This window comes from Bacillus rossius, chromosome 7 (genome assembly GCF_032445375.1).
Source record: "Bacillus rossius redtenbacheri isolate Brsri chromosome 7, Brsri_v3, whole genome shotgun sequence".
NCBI lineage: Eukaryota > Metazoa > Arthropoda > Insecta > Phasmatodea > Bacillidae > Bacillus > Bacillus rossius.
Window position 1 is genome coordinate 17,433,335 of NC_086335.1, and position 24,687 is coordinate 17,458,021.

Here is a 24,687-nt window from a genome sequence, read left to right on the forward strand (position 1 = left end):
GAATACTCGTTTTTTACCATTCACACGGTAAACTAGATAAACGGAGGAAAGTAAAACGGGAAAGGGCGGGGGCGGTACCTGGGCTGTTGCCCGACTTGCCCGGCTGGAGGCGTGCCTGGGTCCTTGTCTCTCGCGCGGTTACTTATCGCCCAGGATTTATGACAAATGAGCCCGTATTGGTCACTCACACGCCCTTCTTCCCTGCTTCGTGGCGGCCGGCGCGTCGACCCAACTGGTTCCAGGCGGAACATTTAATTAGCTTTTCCCGCCTGACTTACGAGCCGCTCTCTCTCTCTCTCTCTCTCTTAACTGCCTCAGCTCCGTGTCTCTCCTGCGCCGACAACTTTCTTAACGATGCTGATTTGGTATCCGCGTGAAAGTCCGCTTGATGTATCACCAGTTGTAAGTGATTACATGAGTTTCACCAACCGAAAACTTGTTTCGAGAACATCGCCACGACACACCTATAGGTAAAGTAAAGTTAATGCTTTAATCACGCGCAAGAAATGGCAAATGGCTTACAAATCAAGTAACTGGAGAAGCTTGCGGGGCGCAGAGCACCCCGGTGCGATGCTTCTGGTTACATCTGGTGCGAGAGCGGTCCGGGCCAGGTCGTTTCTGAGGAGTGGATGCGGTGTGTCTCGTCCTTGATGCGTAGGGGCAGGCATTTATCGTGAAAAGATCTGAACACTTATTAGTCTGCAACAAGGTATACCCGCACCTGTGGTTTCTTTCTTGTGATTGGCTGCCGTCTGCGAGAGAAGACGTTGCCTTATCTGACCGAGCCACTCAGGGCGCATTTACTTCCAAACTGAATCACTGTGATTGGTGTTGTTATAATCGATTTGCACCTGGGAGAAACTCGCCCTATCACGAAACAACGACGATGCTATAGTGTTTTAACTTTCATCTAGTCTCGAAATCTTTTCGCGAAATATGCATACGCCTATTAATGCGCAATTTATGAGCATTTACTCTCTCTTTCCAAAGCATGGCATCTGCTATTAGCGCTGTCCTTGTTTCAGTGTGCTCTGTTGCCAGATATTCGTCATAGAACGCAACGTTCTAGACACAATTTTAAAATGTAATTGATTTTTTTAAATGTATCTGAAACATTGTATTTTGTAAAGTAAAATTTGAAATGAGAATTTTGGAAATACATTTTCTTGTTGTAGTCTATTCCCTCAAGAGCAACATCTGATAACATTAAATTCTTATTTCTTAGGAGATGTAACTGAAATACCTGTTTGAACACTGCGCATAATTTTATAGAATGCATTGACGGGTAAATAGTTGGCCGGCTGCTACAAATATTTTCTCCTATGAAATAATAATTGTTGTTTAGCAGTGATTTTTTTTTATTTCAGAATGACTTGAACTGTAATAATACTGTCAATAGACACATTTGTGGTCTTAGATTAATCAACAAATAGTAAAAACTAAAAATATATTAAAACTTATCATAAGATTGTTAATGCTAACTAGCTGGGTGGTAAATCTGGCAACAGTGGCGCCACTGTGTCTTCCTCGAGGAAGTCAGGCCAGCTGTCCGCGGGCGCGCAAGCAGCTGCAAGAAGGGCAGATGTCAGCCATCGCGAGGTGAAGACAGACGGGCCGGTGTGTCAATAAGTTTGCCGCCGAGAAAATTACTGGAATTTTTATTCATTTGGATATGGACGAGATACGAAGAGTCCTCACTATTCTCTTACCCACTACCCGGCGCCAAATATGAAAATAGAAACCAGTTCAACCTCTATCCGTTACAGAATAGCATCCAGATGCGAGAGCTTCGTGTAAATGGAAATTTGTAGCTCTTTTACAGTGACACCAGGCTCATAACTCAATTTTCCCTTCGTGAAAGATTAAGCCCTATCAATTTTGTAAAGATTGTTTTTGTCTTTTGTATCTACCAACTAGAATTTCTATGCAGTCATACTGTTGCTGGAAAAAGCTCCTCGGAAAATCCTAAGATTCAAAAGACATTAACTTAAACATGGCTACCGTAATCAATTTTAATGTCATTTTAAATAATCGTCTAGATTGAAGTAATTTTTGATGAACATTAAATTATGAGTGCCTCCGTTTCTTTCCCCGTTGCACCGAACTGATCGCTCCCACTGCGTGATAATGTTTTTAATTTTGTACAAACGTATCGCTGCCCGCCTCGACCCAGGCTGGACCGCCGCGATGGATCACGTTCTGTTGGCATGGACAGTTCAATAATGTAGTATTCCAACGTACAACTAGATCGCTAGAGCTCGCCAGGCATATCGCGTTCTGAGTGCCTCAGCCTTTCATATTTCCTTATTTAACTCGCTTCAAGACATTCACATGCGTAGTATCATTTTATTTTTCCTTCGTGACGCAGATTGAATATTTGTGGTCAAACACGGGAGCGTCATAAAGATTCGTTATTCTAGACCTTTCCTAAAAAAAATTATAAAACTTGTATATTGCATGGTATGCCATCTTACAACATTCGTCTAGTGTTTAGATAGCATTCGTTGCATGTCGCTTTTGCGATCGGACTCAGCTCGCAGGGGTGATAGTAGCGACCGGCCGTGGCAGCGCTATGCACTTGATGGCATGTCATTACAGTGTTGCGAATCCCGATATAAAATATATTTACCTTTTGTACCTTGTCGTGCCCTTTACTCGCATTAACATAATTACAGTAACTCAATAATATGTGCAATCAAGTTAAGGGTAAAATATTGGTTTCTCCTTATAGTACATGCCAAAAAACACATATGACTACCTATCAATAAAACACAAGAGACTGCGGAAATAACCTTGGGAAATATTCTGAGACGAGGTGTTTCTGAGCCAACTATGTACTTTCTCTGTCAGTATCTGCACAAGCTCAAACCACAACTTACACTTTTGGAAACGAGTTTGGCTATGACGTTGGCCTAGTCTATAATCTTGTGCATACGCCAATCCTCGTCGTTTTCAGCCCCCCCCCCCCTTTTTTTTTTGTTTACAAATAAGCAGACTTCTGGGTGAGATTACATGTTTGTGACCAGCATAAAGCAGCTCAGTGATGCAAGAGGTTATTTGCCGCTATTCTCGAGTATGAAATATCGTAGGAAAAATGGGTTTTTCTTTGCTTTCCCGTTATGCACCGCTTTATAAGGCGTACACAGGCAATCATACTCCAAGGTGCCTACGTTATTCTAATAAGATTCGTTTGCATGATCTCTGTTTGAAACTTGAACAAAAAAATTGCTACATGTTTGTACAAGCATATTACACAGAAGATTTATTTTTTCTGTGCTTTTAAAAAGGGTTATTTTGGAAACCATATGCCAAGAAATACATTTTTACAACACATTTCTGTTGTTATTTTTGTATATATGAAAAACGTTTTTGGAAATAAAACTGAATATTTCTTGCCGTGCTTACGAAAATTGGAGCTTAATTTAAAATTAGGATTTGGTTTTATACAAGCTTAAAACCTTATACCTTGTAATATATAATAGCATAATAGACAATTGAAGTAGGTACATTTTGTTTTAGCATGCTTATAAATGTGAGCAATTAATACTAGAAAGCTATTCTCGGAACGGTTTAGAAACACATTAACAAATGTAGGTACTGGAACCACAATATTACTGTATGCTTTTTTGTAATGATATTGCTGCTAAGTAGTAGGTATATAATACTATGTCTGGGACACGGGTTCTGGGTTTGGAGCTATGTGTACGGCAGCCATCTTGGATTGTGACGACACGGCGGTCATCTTAGATTACCTTGAACTTTGAACTTCACCTTGGTGGCCATTTTGTATCCGCCATCTTGGATGACGTCATCACCACCATTTTAACATTGCAGTTGTCTATAACTGTGAATTTGTTTAAGTTGTGTAAAAAATGTAGCTTCAAGCACTATTTAGGTACCCTCAGCGGACAAGTTAAGTCACTGAATTGCAACTGAAAGGGGTGTAATGGGACATGAAAACGCGACCAAACTTTCTGTTGCTAATGTTCTGAAAAGCTCGGCAATATTCTCCCTTATTCCGCAAAAAATACTCGTATTCCCGCAAGCAGAAACTAGTCCTTCGTAATCACAAGAGAGTACGCATCGCAACATGTCGCTTCAACAAGGTCCAGGAGCGCAACGTTGGTCGACAATGCCAAAAACCAACACTTGGCTCCAACCTTTTCTACTTGGCGCTGGGCCATTATATAAAGTGAGTTGTTTTGCCAATCAATGTTGCCTTTTTCACATGATTTGCTACTGCCTTTATTCACAATGTTATTATTTTATTTAATTTAATTGTGTAAATAACTTTGAGTGCTACAAACTAATTTAGGCTAAAATAAGTCAACTTTTGCATACGCATGTGATACTGTCCCTTTACTATTATTCCAAATAAGTTTTGGTCGCGCAGTTAACATTTCTCACTTCCATGCAATACAAAGCAGTCCTTACAACACTGTGAGTGGGAAATAGGGGGAAACTGTCAGTGGTTTGTAGTTTTCTTTCCATCCCATCGTTCAATAGCTGTTTAATGTGTTCCTTTAAGAGTCTAAACATTAAATGATTTATGTGATTAGCTCTGTCAATTAGTTCTGAACAAGTTTGAAATGAAATAATTTGCTAACTAATAAATTAAGTTTGCTCGCTTGTTAACGTTCAAAGAAAACTTTTCTTCAACATGACAGTCACTCCACTATTTGAATATTTTAATTGTTTTAAGCTATTCGTCAAGCAACGCCCGGCTAGCTCAGTCGGTAGAGCATGAGACTCTTAATCTCAGGGTCGTGGGTTCGAGCCCCACGTTGGGCTATTATCTTTTGTAGCGGAAACTGAACATTCCTTTTAATTAACTTCCCATAGCGTATAAAAAATAATTACAATATTATGTAGGGACCAGTTTTTGTGATAAATATGCAGATAATTGTAACATATGGTAAAATAATTAATATTCAAACACTTGTTTTTATGTCAATTATTACGAAAACATTCCATCATTTCTGTCTCTCAAAAATATTTATGTATTTAAAATTATCTTCCTCCTTTCAAAACTATGTTTTTAGGTGAACATAAAGTGTAAAAATCTTCTCAATTCAACAATAATAAATTGTAGTTACTTCAATTCCATAAGTGATACCAAACACACACAAAAACTATCCGAATGACATCACGTGAAAATTACATTGTGTCAGAGAAAAGTAAATACATTTGTTTCGTATAAAGATTACTTGAAAAATAAAAAAATTATTATATTATATTAAACTTACTTCCAAAAAAATATATTTAAAACTCAAATTTTAGTAGACTGGCTGCCTCGTAGCCAATTGAAGCCATGTAATCCTGTAGTGATGTAGTCTCGTAGCTTCTTAGCCTCCTAGTCTAGTAGCTAAATAGCAGCTAGACCAAGGACTTTTTGGAGCAAAATACTATTGAAGCCCATGACTATTGGAGCCAATGACTATTGGAACCTAAATATTGTAGGAGCCAATGAATGTTGGAGCCAATGACTGTTATAGTGAACGACTTTTAGAGCTAACGACTATTGGAGCCAATGATTGATGGAGCTAATGACTGTTCCGATTCCTGTGTGTACTGTATGTACTGTGTGTTCATTCCGTTTCCTGTGTGTAGGCCTACTGTGTGTTCGTTCCGTTTCCTGTGTGTACTGTGTGTTCGTTACGTTCCCTGTGTGTACTGTGTGTTCATTCCGTTTCCTGTGTGTACTGCGTGTACTGTGTGTTCATTCCGTTGTCTGTGTGTACTGTCTGTACTTTGTGTTCAACTGGTTGTCTGTGTGTACCGTGTTCATTTCGTTTCCTGTGTGTACTGTGTGTACTATATGTTCAGTGTGTTCTTTTGTTAAATGTGTGACGTTTAGTTAAATGCACGAATTCAAATCTGTAGTATCTCTGAATGGTACTAGTCCATAACCTCTTTGTCTTGATAAATCATTTTTCAGGAATTCTTGGTCTGCATTTTACGTTGGTTTAATTGAATAATTAGCTGACATCGGATAAGGTCATGTGGTTCGAATAAGACTGGTATATATGTCTGCCATTGTACATGACCCGGTCTCGCGGTTCGAAGACGTTTGGTCTATATGGTCTATATGTATTTGTACATGAACGGTTTTAATATTCTGTTTTCCATTACCTTTCGTGGAGTTTATTAATAATTCACTCTACGAAAAACAACTTAAGACAACCCGTCTGATGAATTAAATACGTTGTCGCATTACCTATCATGTAAGTCTAGTTTGTTGATACTTAGAATAACCTCTAAACCGTTCATGTACAAATACATATAGACCATATAGACCAAACGTCTTCGGACCGCGAGACCGGGTCATGAACAATGGTAGACATATATACCAGTCTTATTAATTTTAAATTTTAAATTTATTTAATATTTAGTTACACCTGTCACTGGTCAAAAATTGAATCGAGGACATGAACAATCGATTCAATATGTAAATTAATGTGTGATATTTTTGGTGACTTTTGGAATTTCCCCGAATTTATAAGTTAATAAATAGAAATTTTCAAGATGACGTTCATAATGGCTTACTGGAGGCTGGTAGTAAATTATTTTAAGCCTCTTTTAGGATTTTCAACAAAATCAATTTGTAAATTGATTGTAATTTTTTTGGTGAATTTTTGAATTTTTCCCGAATTTCTAGCTGAATAATTACACAATTACAAGATGGCACCCAAATGTCAAGCTGGTGGGTGTCACAGTAAAAATAAATGATTACTGCACTCTAGCGGGTAAGAATTAAACAAATATGATGGTAATGCACTCTATCAAACAAGTACACGCACAAGATGGCGTTCTCCAGCAGATGAAAACAAGATGGTAGTAATGTCCTCCAGCAGGTGATATATGTTAACTATCGTTCCTGGTAGCGAGTACTGAATACAAAATGGCGGATATAAGATGTTCTTTAAGGTCAAGGTCAAAGTTTAAGGTCATAGTTAAAATGTCTGTAAAGTCCAAACATTTTTAATAAGACCTAGTGCTGACGATTTCCACAACTTTAGTGATGTCTGAATATACTGCGATCTCACCCGGTGCAGCAAACGTTGGTAAACTGAAGGCTCCCGGGGCCGGCAGCCAGTTATATAGGCTAAAATGTGGGTTAGGTGGTAGAGGAGTCATTAATTATTAGGGTTGGGGGTAAGTGGTGGTGGTGGCGGCGGAGTTTTCCTTGCAAGAATTAATAATAAATTTTTAGGGAGAAAGGGGAAAAATTTCCCAAGAAAAAATTTGTATTAGCTGGGTGGAGGGGGGAGGAAATTCCGAGAAACTAATATTTAGGGAAGGGGGATTTAAATTCCAAGAAAAAAATTTGGGTAAGTGTGGAGGAGGAGAGGAGGGGGAGGGATGGGAGATATATGCATTGGTCAATGTGGTGAGGGTTCAGTCTGCTGGTGGCCTCCAGGGGGGAAGGACCTGTCGCCATCATTTTTTTGACCTCTTCGGTATCGAACCGAGGACTCTGAGATCCATGACGTAAGTGTACATTTGATTTATATTTTTTAAATAATATTTATTTAATATTTATTATTAAATTCGATTAATGATTTTTTTTATAAATTTTAAAAATTTTCCCGATTTTCTAACATAAACAGTATGGGTTCTCAAAATGGTGGCCGTAATGGAAATTGCAAAAGAATTGTTTCCATATTTTAATCAAAGTTTGTTTAATTAATTTTTATATTAATTTTAATTTTTTTTCATTAAAAACTTATAATAAATAAAGATTTTCAATATGGCGGCCATAACGGAAATGTCAAATGTGACGTCATAATTCAAAATTGCGGAAAACAAAATAGCGGAATGTTCGAGAAAACAAAATTGCGGTGATGACGTCATTCAATATGGCGGATCCAAAATGGCCGCCAAGGTCAAGGTCATCGAAGATGGCTGCCGTGACATCTCAATCCAAGATGCTGACGTACACATAGCTCCACACCCAGAACCCGTGTCCCAGGACATACTATTATATATGTAGGTTACTACTCTGCTAGCATGCAAATTTTACAAATCCGAAAATTTCTGTAATTTTACATGATTATTTCAGTTCCCTTTACAAAAAAATACAGTGTAGTAATCGGACTTTGATTTACTTTACTATCATTCCTAAAGCGTGTTTTTATTTCAATATTTATATTTGTGAAACTTTTGACATGAACTGTATTACATTTTATAGATTATAGAATACGCATTTACTACTATCCTATATGTATATGTATCTGTTACGCTATGTTTGTCACACAATATTGCTTCAGAGCTGTGCTTGCTTTATGCAAGAAGACCTCAGCTATATCATTGAATATATATAATGTTATATATATTCAATGGCTATATGCCAGAACTGCTTCAGTGTTGTGTTTCATTTTCTTGTCATTTATGTTATTTAAGGGGTACTCCTGTCAAGTTACCTCGACAGCTTTCTTGCATTTAATTTTTTCGTGCCAAATTTTATCACCAAAATTAAGTGTTTTTTTTTGCTCTAAAAATTAGCACAAATGTTCCTAATAACGATTATGGTAGGAAATAACGTTTAAATATCCGATGACCAATTTATTTACCAAAAATTGATGCGGAAGTCTATCGCGATGTATTTAATAAAACGTTATTATCATAATAGCAATAAAAAATTAAATAAATAAAATGCTGTGTGAAAACAGGTCTTAACGCTCTTTTTAAACCAGAAGAGTTAGTAGCCAAACATCACACGGTTCTGGCAAGAGAAAGTTTTTTAGTCTTAATTCTCTATGTAGTATGAATGATGAAAAAATGTTTAAAATTCTGACTGACATGATTTCAGAACCATCTGCTATCTTCGCTGTTGCTACTCGCCTCGTTCCGCGGTCGCACGCAAGCGACTGGCGGCACGCGTGGTTTCTCCAAAGGGCGAGTAACTCGCTCTCGCCGCTCGCCGCGGCTCTGGGAAGACCCCCGCATCTCGTCAACACCAGGAGCACTCGTCCTCTTCCTTCCAGCTGAGCGGCCGCAGCTAGTCGCGCTGGGACTCGAACCAGCCCTGATGTCTCCCACCCGCTGCTCACCGGGCGAGCGAGTGTCGTTAGCTGTTGGTGCTGCGGCGTAACAACTCATCCTCTAACGTTGAGGCATAAAGCCATTTGCCCCTTGCAGACTCATCTGCTTGCTCCCACTCGCTGTGTTACTCGTACTCGCTGAAAGAGTGTTGCTCGCTCGCTCGGGGACTCTAACCTGCCACGTATGCCCTCCTGCCACACGCTTGCAGCCAACTTACTCTAGCTCGGTATTTACTCCTTTCTTCAACGATTCTTTAATCGTTACTCACTGAACGAATATTCACTCGTCACACAGGACTTGAAAGAGGGACCATCGGTACTGGTGACGTCATGCCCACACCTCCTAGTGACGGGGATTACCCCGATGAAGACATCCTTCGGTCGGCGCGGCGGGCGGCAGAACTTTGTTGGTTCTCTCCTTGTGGCGGTGTGGTGCCTTGGAGCGTCGGTGCCGGTCTCTCTCTTCTCTGCCGAAGCTGTGCAGGCTGCATAAGAACAAGGCGGAAGTTCCTGCATCATGTTAGTAAGATAAAGGAGAGCGTTCTTTTTTACCCTTGCTGAAGCTTTGCAGGTCGCCTAACCCACGGGTCTTTGCTCTGGAAGTGCAGCGGGTTTAATCCTTCCAGGGATGCGACAAAACATACTTCGTACATCGCGGTGAAAAATCGTAACGAGATAGCTGAGACCACCCGTCACAATGTAATATTATTAAAAAATTAATAATAATATGTATATTTTATACAGTCTATATAAAAAAGTTATTGCAAATAATCCGTACTGTCATCAAGTATCAGCGAGCGGAACTAAACACGGTTTTCCGGCACTAAGGCTGGCTCACCTTCCACCTTCCATAGTTTAGTAGTCAAATTACAGATCTGCCTAAATCCAGAGCCCATCATGTGGACCTAGCAGGCTTGGAAAATAGGTCCCCTCCGCTCTGTCTAACTCACGAACCACCTACTGCCTACGCGAGTCAAGGACAGAACTTCACAGGAAGTCAGCATTATGTTTCGCCCAACCAGATGGCACAGACCTATCCAGAACGTACTAGAGGCACCACGAACTGCGATGTCCCACCTTCGGAATCTGGAACCACCTTCGATCTCACCACCATTTAGGCTTCCACCAACCAACTTAAGTCCCAAGACTGAGCCACAATTAGTTAAGAAAGCCCCCAGAAATGATAGGCACTACACACCCTCTCCAAGTACACCATTTAAAATGGAGGAAAAGGATAGTTCTTCAAACAGGGTGATCGACACTACAGCCCGCTTCCCAATGACAGTCCTATAAGAGCACAACTGGACAGATGCCGCAAGCGACCTCAGAATGAGGCACTACACACTCTTTCCAAGTACACCATTTAAAGTGGAGTGACAAGGAAGATCTTTCGTCCAGGGTGATTGACACTAATATTCCAGGTCTCACTATGCGATTACCAGCGACCGTGTTCTAGTTGAGGGCCTGTCACCGGACCACAACTCCTTGTTACTAGGTGTGTGCAACCCAGCACCAGCTCAAGCATCTAAATTCCCCAGAGCAAATCACTAAGCCAATCAGGAGCCTTTTTATGATCAAACCAGAGGAAGAAGAAGATCCGATGCCTCCAACCAATCCATGACACCCCTCGCAAAGTCCCGACCCACTTTCCACTTTAGTTATTCCCGAAGGTCCTCGACCATATTGCAGTGGTGCAGTACATGATCCTCATCGTCCGGCATATGGCAGTACCCACATACCGGATTCTCCACCAGGTCCAACTGGCGGAGTTTGGCCTTAAAATTTCCATGACCAGAGAGTAGCCAACAGTGGCATGCATCAACTTAATATGCTTGCACTGAAGCCAATATTTTACACTAGGTAAAACCAAGTGAGTGAACCACCCATTATCAGAGGCATCCCAGTTTCACTGCCACTGCTCCATGGTCAGCTCCCTCTGCACCCTATGGTCCTCAGATCTGAGGTCGCCAGAAGCCTTGAGGGCTGGAAGACTGCCCTTTTCAAGCAACCAGCAATTCCAGTAGAGAATACCTGTAGAGAATTATTAGAATTATCCGTTTTGGTTACCGCAAGAAGGGCAGCACACTGCACTGACTGCAGCTTCCTCCTCATATGTACGAGTCCAGACCAATGATGCCATGCAACCGCACCATAGGTCATGACCGGTATGAATACTCCACGATACAGACTCAGCAAAGTCCCCGAAGAAAGACCCCTGATTGTCGGGGAGAGTCTGCGGAGTCAATAAAAAAGCTCTACTGCCTTCCGTGACATGTACTCTAAGTGTGAAAGGAAATGAAGCCGGTCATCAAAAAGGACTCCCAGGTAATTTATGCTGGTTACAAATTCAAGGCGTTCTCCTCCCAGATACATGTGTGGATAGTATACCTAGGCTCCCTTAAATCAGCCCTTCAGCATCATATATCTGGACTTGCCCGACGAAAACCGATGCTTCACCGATGCAGCCCAAGATATTACCTCTGGGTGATAACCTCGCATCTCCGCTCAATTTCGGCGCGTGAGTAACCCGGAACCAGAATCAATCTGTCATCAGCATACCCGAGAACCACACATCCCTCAGGAAGTTGAGTTGGGAGAAATCCATTGAAAAGGATGGACCGAGAACCGAGCTCTGGGGGCAGCCTTTGGACTCGATCTTTTTAAATTTCGCATTATGCAACTTCAAAACTCGTTTGCTATCGCGAAAGTAACCATCACCAGGTAATAGAGGTTCCAAGGACACTCCAGTTCGCACAATCGGCTGAGGACACCCGACCACCAGGCATTATCAATTGCATCAGCAATATCCAAGAACATCCCCACCAAATATTTTTCCCTGACTGCACCAACACTGCTGAGGAGATCGTGAAGGGCAGTTTCGGTTCCAACACCTGACCGAAAGCCGTACTGACGGAAATGTAATCCCTGTTTTTTCTTCAAGGTGTTCGGCGAGTCGTGCATTCATTAACTCTTCGAGCACACTACCCAGAACCGGAAGGAGGGTGAGAGGCCGGTAGGACTTTACGTGACCTGGATTCTTTCCATCCCCCTTATAAAGAGTCCTTTCCAACCCTTCTTTCCAGATCGTAGGAAATTTGCCCTCAGTGCAACAAGTACTCCGAAATTCTGGTATAGACATGCTTCAGCACCTCAGCAGTAATTTTATGGTGTTCTGGGGTTTTTCTGTTCTTTACTTTGTATACAATGTCCATAAGCTCCTCCCCCTTATAGGGCTGAGTGTGCTCCACATCGTATGGCATGCTCACGTTTAGTCTGGTATGCTCATGCTGAGGCCCTTCTCTTGCAAGAGAGTCGTCAGGAAGAAGTACCCTAAGTAGCTCAGCTGTACTTTCAACCACATTAATCTGTACCCCGTACCCAATCTCAGGGCATGCAAGGGAGTTACCGACCTCTGTTTCTTGGCAGCAATCCTGTACACCAGACCCCAAGGATCCCTGTTACCTTAAGTTTCCACGAAGCGCCTCCATGTCTCAAGTTTCACTTCTCGGACTCGATGTTGGTACCAACGACAGCACGCCCGGTAACACGCGCCCCCTCCACTCGGTCGAGACCTCGCAGAGAGGACAACCAGCAACGCCGAAATGCTCTAAGCTGTTAGAGAGTACCATCCAGTTTATCCCTCCACCAGACATTCCCTTTCTTTCCACTTCCGCGCATCTTGAGCACAGCTACCGACGTGATCGTTTGTGCAGGGGAACTGGACAGTATTATTCTGGGGGCCACATTTTTTCCCACAAGGGACAACCCTAGCGATATCCAAGAGGTGGTTCCATTAGCTTGGAGTTCATGCCACCTTACGCCCCTGTGCACAACCGTGAGACAAAATTACCAGGCAACCGCACACCATTTTCTTTGTTCCGCTCAAGGTTAAACCTTTTGTTCATTCTTGGGCACATGCATATGTAGAACTTTGTTCTGCGCACTTATTACACAGGGCGATTCATTAAAGAAAAACGAATAAATACAGGCTATATTTGTTTCCACATCACGTTGCTACCAACTCGATCTGCGAAGTCCCAGTGTCTTTAGCTATTTGATCTCAAAATAAAATCTATATTTCATTCAGTAACATTTAGTGTCCAGTTACAGTAAAACCCCAAAAAATAAAATAGAATAAAATGCGAATTAAATGGTTATTATCAAATGGTATTGCCACTGCAGTGTTGTCATGTCCCACCAAGGCAGTACAAAGTCCCTGCCTATTTGTTATCAGAAAACAGGAGTCGTAGATATGGATACGATTCTAAACTTAGAAATTCACACAACTAAAAACGTCATATCACGCCATGATTTGTACGGACCTCTTCGAGATCATTGTCCTCGTAAAAAGAAATGTTCCGTTACTGACATAATTTGTAAGAGATATCACTATCAGCGCAAAAAAAATTTATAAGCAATATATCATTTGATTTGACGTCAGGGTCAGAGCACAGTGAAACCTTCATCCGCACGTTACTCATGTGGCAAATAGCTGAAGAGATTAATGTGGCATTTCCGACGGTTAGTGATAACCCTTCTGCTGATAAGCATGAGGCCAAGTGAATAAATATCTGGGACGCTAAGATTGTTTTGTTTGGCTGGTGGGTTGATACTGAGACCTTGTATCTCTGTAAATACTTACCAGATACGAAACTTTTGGTGAAGATGTTTAACGAGCTATGCAGATGGTAATAGCATAACTATTAATGGTTTGGCAGTTGTGATGTGATCACGGATCTTTCATTTAATAAAAGTTTGCAGCATATTTAAGTATTACACTTAATTTAGAAGCGTCGGAATATGTGGAGGGCGTTATTACATTACACAACATTTTAAAAAAAAACTGCTCAAATTTTTCTTGGTAGCATATGTTAAAGATGTCGAAATGCTGGAGCATGTGCTCATATTTGTTCCTAAAATTGTACTTTTCTGAGAGTTGAAGTTGACTAAACAAATGTCTTTACAATAATTTAGCTAAAAAAAATTGATGTAAAGTCTAGTAATAAGTTGGACAAAAGTTAAACATTTACTTTGTTAATAAAATGATAGTGATTATTGCCTATAACTGAACCTAAAGTCAGTTAGTTCCTTGCACATAGAGTCGATGCGGAATCTTATTTACCAGCCAATGTCACCCTTAGCAGTCCAGGCCCTCTAGACTTCAAACTCACATCGTAACGCTAGAAAAATACCACTATCAAACGACATTATTAGTTCATTTAACTGATCACTCAACATTTGCATAACAGTAACGACCACTTATGGGACCCACCTACTTGCGTAGTTAACACATGCGGTGTGCAGAGCTTTTTTTAAAAAAAGACTTTCAAATTGCTGAATATAGCAGAATGGTGTCTGCTTACTAAAATCGTATCCGTATTTCGTTTAAAAAAATGGAATATTTAGAAGAGTGAAAATGGCTAAAACGTTTGTTTTCAAAATAATACTTAGGCATGGAAATTCTGGTTGAGATTCTTGAAAGCACTCAAGGGACTTGCACTTCACCTTGATCTTCATTTCCCCGCCATATAATGTTATGATAATCGCTAAAATCTCCTAGTTGCCCCATGCACGACGAGAAGACTGCGCGCCACTTCAGAGCCTTGCGCATAGAGACCACACCGCGCTAGAAAGGTGTATTTGAGTTAGTGAGACGGGATCATAAGTGCAACGCTCGCTGGTGTTCCTAGCGCGGTATCTCCTCTGAGCGCACGGCAACTATGACATTTCCTGATTTTATCATAAACGTTATATGTGAGGTGCACAAAATTCCAGTAGGCAATCTTTCTCACAGACGTGATGCATCATGAAGTGTTATCGGTCGTGAGGTGACAGTGCATTTGTCTAGCGCCCGCCAATCGCTCACATGGGCAGAGCCGAGGCTGGGCACGTTGACAGTGTTGCTTGGGCCTCGCACCCCAAAGCTTTTCCAGCACCCGCTTGTGTTTTCTTCGGCCCGACTTCATTCATGACGACGTCCGCCTGAGGAGGAAGACAGTGTCTGAGGTAACCTACCCCAATACTGGTGGAGGGAGAGGTGGTTATTTCATTACAAGTAATTAAGGAGGTACGCCATAGTGCTTACAGCAGTTTTTATGTCATTACATTGTTGTCATTTATTATTGAAAATGTTCCTTATTTAAATAATAGATTAAACATTTAAGCACTAGCCGGTAGATCGTTTCTCTGTACCGAAGTATTTGTTTATCTTACCAATCTCATTCCAATTTTAATTTTGTAATGCGATCGGAAATCTATATTTTAATATATTTTAATAATAGCCTCGAATAAGCACCTGCCAAATTTTTAACAAAGTCGGAGACTGCCGGAGGGTTGTGTATTTACTGTCAGTGTTATAATGCAGGAGAAAGAGAGAGAGATATAGAGAGAGAGGAAGTTCTGCGATTATGACAGTCTCGGAAGATTGTCTATTCGTTGTAAACCGCGGATGAAATTCAAGGAGACTCTAGTTTCCGTATCATTCTAACAGCGTGTCGCGACGCGACGAAGTTTGGTAAACCGACTCTTCGCACGACGGCCTTACCTCCATTTTTCCAAGTCTTCTCGTTCCTCCTCCACCCCCTCCCCAACCCGCAGTGGTAACATCTTTTATCCTCGTCGGTGCAAGCCAATTTCGCTACCCTCCCTGAAGAAATTTATGACACTGCCATATTTCGCAACCCGCTTGTTGGTAATTCCTGGGTGAAAATTTATTACATTCCCCCTTCTTCTTCCGCCCACAGCATTAATCACGACCTCTTCTGTCGCTCCGCACTTCTTCCCCTGGCCCACCCTTTAAGGTTGTGCTTTTCTTACCCGCGGCACTCTTTGTGCCTCGCACCTCAGCGCTTTGCCAGCACCCGCTCGTGTTTTCTTCGGCCCGACTTCATTCACGACGTCTGCCTGAGGAGGAGTGTTGAGGTAACCTGTCCCATTGCTGGTGGAGGGAAGAGGTGGTTATTTCATCACAAGTATTTAAGGAGGCACGCCATAATGCTTGCAGCAGTTTTATGCCATTAAATTGTTAGCATTTAATCTTGAAAATGTTCCTTCTTTAAATCATAGATTAAAAATTAAAAAAAAAAATTACCATAACCATAACATAGTTTTTATTAACAATAATTTACAGGTGTATTCACTTACAAAAATACAAAAAATCTATATTATTGGTAATACGTACAGGGGTAGGTAGAATGCGAAGTAGGCCTACCTAGTTCTTCTGAAAATTTTCTAAAAACCTCTATAAATTTCTTGATCATTTTTAATACATCATGTACATGCATCCTATATTTTCTTAAATATTCCAAAATTAATGATTAAACATTTTTTTTTCATATTACATGTAGTGAAAACATTTTCTTATGTTTTAGTTCAATAATTACAAGGTATGAATTTGTTAAACCTTCACAAACTATTTTCATATCTTGCACTAATAGTTGTTGGTATAAAAAAATTTTTTGAAGCATGATTTAAGATAATATTTAGAAGTTTTCAAATAAATTTGAAAGATTTCGATATTGTAAGTACTAAGGAATAGGTACATTTTATTTCAACACCTGTTTTTACGATAGTAGTATGTCTTTTAAACATTTGCTTCAACCTAAAGTTTTAAATGATTATATCAGTTTTAGAGTAAGTTATAACGTATTTGATAGTATATCTATTTAAGAGTTATTATTATTTTTCCTTTAACATTTTTATCCCCAACCGTTGCAGTAATAATTGTTTACAATATTATTTCCCACCTACATTGCCTACAAAATATTATTTTTGAATACAAACTCATACTTGCCGTATTGCGGTATAATTTCGAAAAATAAAAAATAATTAACTCTCTGTGCAAATTATAAAGGTTTGTGTTTGTTTTCTTCCAGTCAAGAAATTTCGGAGGTTTTAAATTTTAATCATTAACCAAAATTACTCCTTTTACACTTTTCAGGACTATAAATTACAGGAATCCACAAAGTGGTATAATAACGTTTCGAAACAATAATAATATCAGTACTCTAAATTAACGAATATAATGTTTTTAGTAACGTAGTTCTAAATTTTCTAGTTGTAAGTTGTGTGTTTCTAGCCTGTGATAGTTCCGAGTTGGGTGTTTTCAAGTAATGATACTTCTTAGCAATGACAGTTCAATGTTAAGATAGTGTCTGAGTTATAATTAAGAAACAAAGTTTTTAAGTTGTGATTTCTTTGTGTCATTACATTTCTAGCTGTGTGTTTTTCAGTTGATGGATCTAAATGACTTGTTAAGTGACGTGATGGGTGTGTGATGGCTTGAAGACGGTGCACGGTCGGGCCAGCGAGAGCAGCTGCAGCTGTCCTGAGACAGGGAACACCTGGCCCGGCGTGTCAGCTGCGCGACCTTGAAGCAGCGACACGAGCTGTCCCGGCTCCCGGGGGACAGATGTGAGGCGACGCCCACCTCAGTCACGACCATAGAGTTCATGTAGGTGTAGATTGCGCACCCTGCCGCCATATATGTCACGGGGCAAAACCACGTTTCCTGCTATTTATTCATTAATGTACTAAGGCAGGTTCACAATATCTCGTGTTTTAACAGAGTAAGCCTTCAGATAAAAACTGTTTTTACACTGAATTCCAAGCCAGTTAATAAGAAGAAAGAGTATTTCCCCAGATTGCATGATTTTATTCCTTGTTGGATAATTGAAAGGAAAAAAAATCTGGTTATAAAATTAGAAATTTACATAAATAATGTGTTTTAAAGCAGTTTCACATCACAAATTGAGTTGTGTTGTTATGATTGCGTGGTTATAAAAAAAATCAAATGTCCGTTTGCGATAGTTTTCTATCTTCTACAAAATTTCGACTGGTCCGTGTAAACGATACGAGATACTCTCCACTATACTGGACTGCTGGGATTACAGATCTAACACAAATGTTAGTATTGACAGATAACAGAACACAAAATACTTATGAAAATATGTGTATATTCAACGGAAATGATTATATTGTAAGAATGCTTATAATAATCAATTAAAAGTATAACCATGTGTATACTAATTAAATTTCACTCTAATAGACTAACACACACATACCGTTCCGGAAATGTACTACATATCATTTGAGACATTAAAAACACTTCTGGCTGTAAGACATCCTTCAGAGCAATATATTTTGCTCTGGACTCTGGTGGATTACAAATGTATGTCGATGTCCGAAGCACACAAACTCTCTTGAAGTTCCCGCACCCTGATCTCAGCCAGTCCTCGATGATGAAACACACAAACAAACACAAATCTTGAAGACATCCTGTTCTGTCTGTTCTGAAAGTACTATTTCACGGCATCACAGAATATGGGCTTTCGACGTATAAAACTTGCAAACTCCAAATAATATTACTAGTCCCAAATTCATTTTCGTATAAATCTTATTCCACACAACGGAAGACTATAATGTCTGGGTACGGAATAGTTATTTCTTGCGTACGATGTTCAAGCAGGTCTATGTTGCTAATGCCATGAAATGTCGTTGAATATATAATTTTGCTCTTAATTATTTCAGCCAATGCGTAGACACTCTTATAATTCCTTATTTAATAGGTTTCAGGGATTTTCATTCCAAGTAATTTTTCAAAATCAGGAGACAAGGTCCATATGTCGACTGTCTCTCGCTGTAGCTAGGACTCAACTCTTTCATCCAAACAGCTGTACTTGGGTATACGTCTCTCATGGAAATTGTACTCAGCCAATCAAAAGTTTCCTAACATAATATCACTTATTTCAAAACACCATTAGTACTCAAGAAAATGGCAATTTTTTATCAAATAAATATATTCTACCGTATCCTGCACCGAAAGAAACTTTTTGAAAGAAGCATTACACCTCTAACTGACTAAATTAATATAAAATTATAAGATTATAAATAATATAAAGCTTACTTGCGACTGGTCGCTAAGAAAAGAGTAGAAATTATCGATCCAAAGCATAAATCTGAAATCAAATGGAAGCATAAAAAATTAAATTTAATATATTCATAAAAATAAAATAATGAAAATTGGAGAAATAAATTTTGAATAAATGTTAAAACTTTAAATGGCTTACTAAATAACGACTGTCATGTGACATGAGAATGAATTTTCTCACAAAGGCATGCTTGATTACAGTGGGGTTATTATTCCCCTCACAATTTTTGCATTCTAAGTGTATTTTGCGCCTAAATATGTTTTATTGATACTTATATTTAATTCAAATATTAATATATATATTTAAGAACAAACGTAGTTTTAAAGATTGTATTTTATTGATATGTTAGAATTTTCATTCAGGGTCTCTGAATAACGAGCTATGCAAGATGGTACAGATCTGTTATTCAGAGCGCCACCTCACCAGCTGTGTGTCCTTGACACCAGCTGCGTGTGATCACTGTAATCTGTGAACAGATCCCCCTGGCGAGACGTTGGCAAGCCTGCGGCGAGCTCAGGGATAACCAGCGCCCGTCCAATCACGCGCCTCGAGCAGCCACGCGCAAGCAACGCCAAATCAAAGAGACATGCATTACTCCTGTCCTTGGCTGCGGAAATTTATACTTTCGTAACAGTTACTGCTCGTGACTGTCATTACGTGGCTGCAAATAGCTGTGAGCAACCACTCACGTGAATTATCACTTCGATTACAGGTTCTCAGTACCCTTAATTTCGCGTCGTAACTCACTCCTCGCCGTAGCCATTTCGACACCTCCGGATGTCGCAACAGGGCGGAATCGTGACTGCGGTCGTTGAAACGTCATGCTGGGTGTGATAACACCCACTGTGATACAATCATGGGATTTGTTTCGCTGTGCTGTCAAAAGTATCATATAGTTCTACTTCATTTATTAATGACAATCCAGCAAACCCTTCAGAAGGTTGGCTACAAAGACCAAATTAAAAATCTCGTTGTCTCTATGTAAGGCATGCAGTAATTTAAACTTGATATCTCATAGAACATTTCTGCAATGGTTCATTTATAAATAATGACATTATTTAACCAAAATCATACGCTTTCATTTGTTATCATGACTTAAATTTATTCAGCAATAATCAATTCATACACCCGAAAGCTTTTTTTGATGTATGAAAATGGCATGATATAAACGCAAGCACGCTTATTTAAATTTGTATACGTTATTTTTATAAAAATATTACATTTTTCATCTAGTGACTATTGGCAATAGATAAATGAAAGTGTCACATTTGGTCCCATCTGGCTTACTGTATGTTCATTCTTAACAGTCCGTTCCAAGTATTTGTAAAGTCATTGCTTTTTCTTTCCACTTAGTGAGATTGTAGACCTTCCAAATTATAATTAACATTTTTTAACGTTAAAATAAGTTTGTTTTTTCACAGGTTCTAGCTTAAATCAATGACAGTAGCACTATATCTGAGCACAAGGAGTGCGGCGGTCGCTTGCTCTTTGAGGTCAGCCTGGTAATCCCTCAGCGGGAGATACTGTTTTCCTGGTAAGGGACGCGATCTCTCGTCTGGAGACGGGGGAGGGAGCCATAGCGTTAGGGGTGGGAGTTGGTCAGTGGTGGGGGAACAGCTGTCGGGGTACTTGCTCGTTCAAATCTGAACGAAAATTACAGTTTTCCATTGCTTTTGACGTGATACTTTTCTTCCAATATACAAAATCCCATCCTATTTCAAATCATAATATGATTTCCATGAAAGGTATTGAAAGGTATATATATAATTATATATATATATATATTAAAATGTAAACTTGCTAATTTTCCAACGTTCTTACCTTATTGTGTTTTTTATAGTAGCTACTAGCTGCTAAAATTTTTGTTTGTGCACTTCTTGTCAATATATTCTTACTCATAAAATAAAATTGATGTGTTCAAGTGTTGTTGCAGCGTGCTATGAGTAATTTAATTTGTACCATTTTCCCCACAAGTATATTCGCTATGAGATCGGGCCTTAAGAATACGCCGAGGAAGGTTGGGTGATTCTGTTTCTGTATTTCGTTTTTAAACTGTATTTTTAGGAAACTTAAAAGGGCCAAAACGCCTTCAAAGAAGCCAAAAATATTCTGACTTGTCGACGGCGAAGTCATTAGCAAAGCTACAGCCTGCCTACAAAACACAGTGCAGGATTGTTGGGATCAACCAAAAGTTTGCTTATTGTTGTCTTATACTAAACTTTAAGATGTATTAAAAGTCCGTAATGTGTCATATTGTTATACAATTATTCCGAAGAAATTTAAAAGAGTAAAAAAAATTATATTTAAAATAATTTTATAATCTGTAAATATCCATTCTATAAACTGTACATACGTAGGAAAATGTTGCAGTCAAAAAAAATAAAACTTTTTTTTTACTTTTCCTTTTTTTCCACATCGAATATGAACACACTTCGCCCCCTGTTTATGATGTATTACATACGAGCACACGTAGTATTGCTGTGTGCATTTCGGAGATTTTTTGAACATCTCTGTATTTTAACTATCACGACGTATTTGGCAAATGTTTACATTCTTAGTGTGTTTGAAATCAGCATTTTATTCAGGAAAAATACTCCATGCATAGGTATTTCCAGAAAAAATTAAACATTCTGCATCCATTCTTCTAAACATCAGCAAACATCGCATCGGTAGGTGTGAAACTAAAACCAGAAAACAAAAAGAGCCAAATACAATCTTTGTTTTGGTTGGGTCTCCTCTCCTTGCGTTACTTTAAGTTAAAGTTGGATCGTCTTCCATCCTATGAAAACTCTGTCCTTTGCAAACTACCACTCAGCACGTCGATAAACTCAAAATTAACTAACAGCATGGTGTTAACTTCAGGATAATTGCGATTAGCCTCAATTTATGTTGGAATCACTCTAGCGCAACAGACGCGACGTGAAGTATTTTATGCTACAGCAAAACGTCGTATGATTGTGAATAGGTAGGTAGGCTATGCTGTTTTCAACCTCATGAGAAACCGAAACGAACCAATTAGTATTAAGTCTTTTTAACACATTTTTATAAGCTTTACTTGTAACTATGTATTAAAATCTTGTAAGTCGATTTTAACCTACCAACATCTAATTGTCGTATCAAATTGAAACTTTGCAAGTATATGGAATTCCGATGACCATACAACAATTTCATGACTTTGACGCGAAGAAAGAAAAAAAGGGGGCTCATAGAAAACAAAAACACTACTTTCGTTTTACGGGCAATGACCATGATTTTTTAATATCCGTGAGTCCAGGGCAAGGTGGGAAATCGCACGTAGTCGATTGCCCCCCTCAAGGAGTGGAAGAGGGGTCAAAACAACAATTTAAAATTTCTCTTCGATTTGGAGTGTTTCCGTGCCATTCAGGGTCCACCAAATTCCCCCCCCCCCCCAACCCTAAATAAGGATATGTCATTTATCCCCGATCTTTTTTAAGTCGGGATAATTAAAGTAAGTTAAATTTTACGTGCTTCCTGGGCCTTCGGACATCATTAGACATTCGGACGAAGGATTGAGGAGGGGGGGGGGGGGATTGGAGGTAGTCTATTGCCCCAGAAATTTTCAGAACTTTGAAAATTGATTTTGTAGTGCATTTCAAGAAATTTATTAAAAAAAAAGGTTAACCTAATATGAACTAAAAATAAAAAAATTAAACTAAAAAATGTCGTTTTAATTGTAGTATGAACTAAAGAGTAGAAAATAATATTTATATTTAAGTAATTTGTTCAACAGCAACAGAACCAACTACAACTCTGTATAATGAAATTTTTTAATACATAAGCTTAAAATAATAATCAAGTAATAAACAAACAATTAATTTTAATACAAAAACATGTGGGTTGATATCAGTTGTCTTAAAATTTATACTACTAATATATATTTGTTAGGACAGGACCATTAAGAAAATGAAAGAAGAGAGCACCTCACGCTTTTTTTCTACTAAAGTTAATTTTTTGGTTTATTACTTGATTATTATTTTAAGCTTATATATTAAAAAAATTCGTTATACTGTATATAGAGTAGTTAATTCTGTCACTGTTGAAAAAATTAATTAAATTTTTTTTTTTGCTTTTTAGTTCATAGAACAATTAAAGCGTTTTTGTTTTTTTTAACTTTTGAACTATAAATCTAACTTAGTTTGCCATTATAGTTGCACCACATTTACGAATGTAATCAGTGTTGACAAGTTGGTTTTAATAGATATGAGTGAGAAAAAAATAGTATCCTTATTTGTTATTTAGTCAGGTAAATAATAGGTTGTAAACTTTGATATTTAAAATATTTGACAATCTAATTGAGTAAAAAAAATCTTCAGAAATGTACTAAATATTTAATAAATATTACCACTGCACCAGTTAAACGACTATTTGAAAACACATTTCTGACGCTCATTACAGTCCCTTGGCGTCTGCGCCGCGGAAGGAGTAGACAAACTTTCCCATCGGGAAGTCGCTCCTGCAAGCAGAATTAGTCTCTCTGTCGTCGCCAATATGTGGAGTGTGATTGGGTTAGTCGTTAGTCCATCGCACTGTTGTGATCCCGGCATCGTACAATGCATTCGCGTCGCGTTCGTCGGAGAAGGAAATGTGTGGCGAGGGAGAAGTAAGCCGGCAGGTAAACAAAGCCGGTGGCTGTCGAGATGACGGCCAGGTGGGCGCTACACGGAAGGGGCGGGGAAGGAAGAAAAGGGGGCCGGCTGCTCTGTTGGCAGCCGTGCGCGCCCCTCCTGGCGGCGGCCGGACTGACTGCTATTGACGGCTGTGTCGGGAAGCACGCCGCCCTGGCGGCTCCAGCACAGACCTGTCCGCTCCGAGCTGCTTCTGCTTGTCCACTCTCCCCCCCTGCCACCATTGTGAGCCACTGGGCCAGCGGGGATATCCTGTGTCCCGTCGCCGTCAGCTCGCGAGAGCGGGAGCTGTTCTTTGTGCACGCGAGGACACAACACGACAGCGCGCTGCGAGGTACCGCCGGCACCTCAGTGTCAGTTCGCGGCCTGCAGAACGGCGCGGTGCGCTACCAGTCGTGCGTGTGGAGCGGGCCGAACGTCTTGCGTCCTCGACATGCAAAACTATTTCCTACCAACTATGAAAAACAAAAAGGGCACTAGAACTGAAGAAATAGTACAAGATTATTTTCTATAATATTTGGGCCGGTATTGTATTGCAAGACACAAAAATAAGTATTCATCTGCTGAATATGTTACACCTACTTATAACCTAACCGTATTCAAAGTGGATAATCGCTCATAAGCTCTTAGATAGGAAACGGCCAGTCCATTATTTTTAGGGAACGGATTTTGGTGTCCTATCCCGGACATAGCATATATGTTGCCCAAACTTTATTATATATTATTATTTATTATTATAATACATTTTATTTAATATGTCGATAAGGACCATAACAGCTCTGGCAGCTAATGGAACATCGACCGTATGTGATGAGACAGATCGATGCTGGCGCTCTCTAGGAACAAACAACAGAAATAAAGATGTCGGTATCCAAGATGGCGGCCTCCAGCAGAACAGAAAAACCTAGATGGCAGTCATGATGTCACAATAAAAGATGACGTTCATTGGGAAATGTGTAAAATTGGTGAGCTGGACGCTTGATTTAAAGATGGTGGATCCAAGATGGCCGCCGGAGGTGAAGGTCAACGGTCAATGTCAATGTAAATGGTCAAGGTCTAAGGTCATCC

General features: G+C 39.6%; 1 protein-coding gene and 1 non-coding gene across 2 annotated transcripts in view; both read left to right on the forward strand.

The window, feature by feature from the left end:
* Nucleotides 1-24,099, forward strand: part of LOC134534408 (caldesmon-like) — a 74,158-nt gene extending 50,059 nt beyond the window's left edge. The window contains exon 8 of the mRNA XM_063372873.1: nucleotides 23,704-24,099. Coding sequence (XP_063228943.1) covers nucleotides 23,704-24,099 — 396 coding nt within the window. The remainder of the gene's footprint in view (nucleotides 1-23,703) is intronic.
* On the forward strand, nucleotides 4,719-4,791 carry Trnak-cuu (transfer RNA lysine (anticodon CUU)). The gene has a single exon. It is a non-coding gene; the product is annotated as a tRNA-Lys (tRNA).
* Nucleotides 24,100-24,687: the final 588 nt, after the last annotated feature.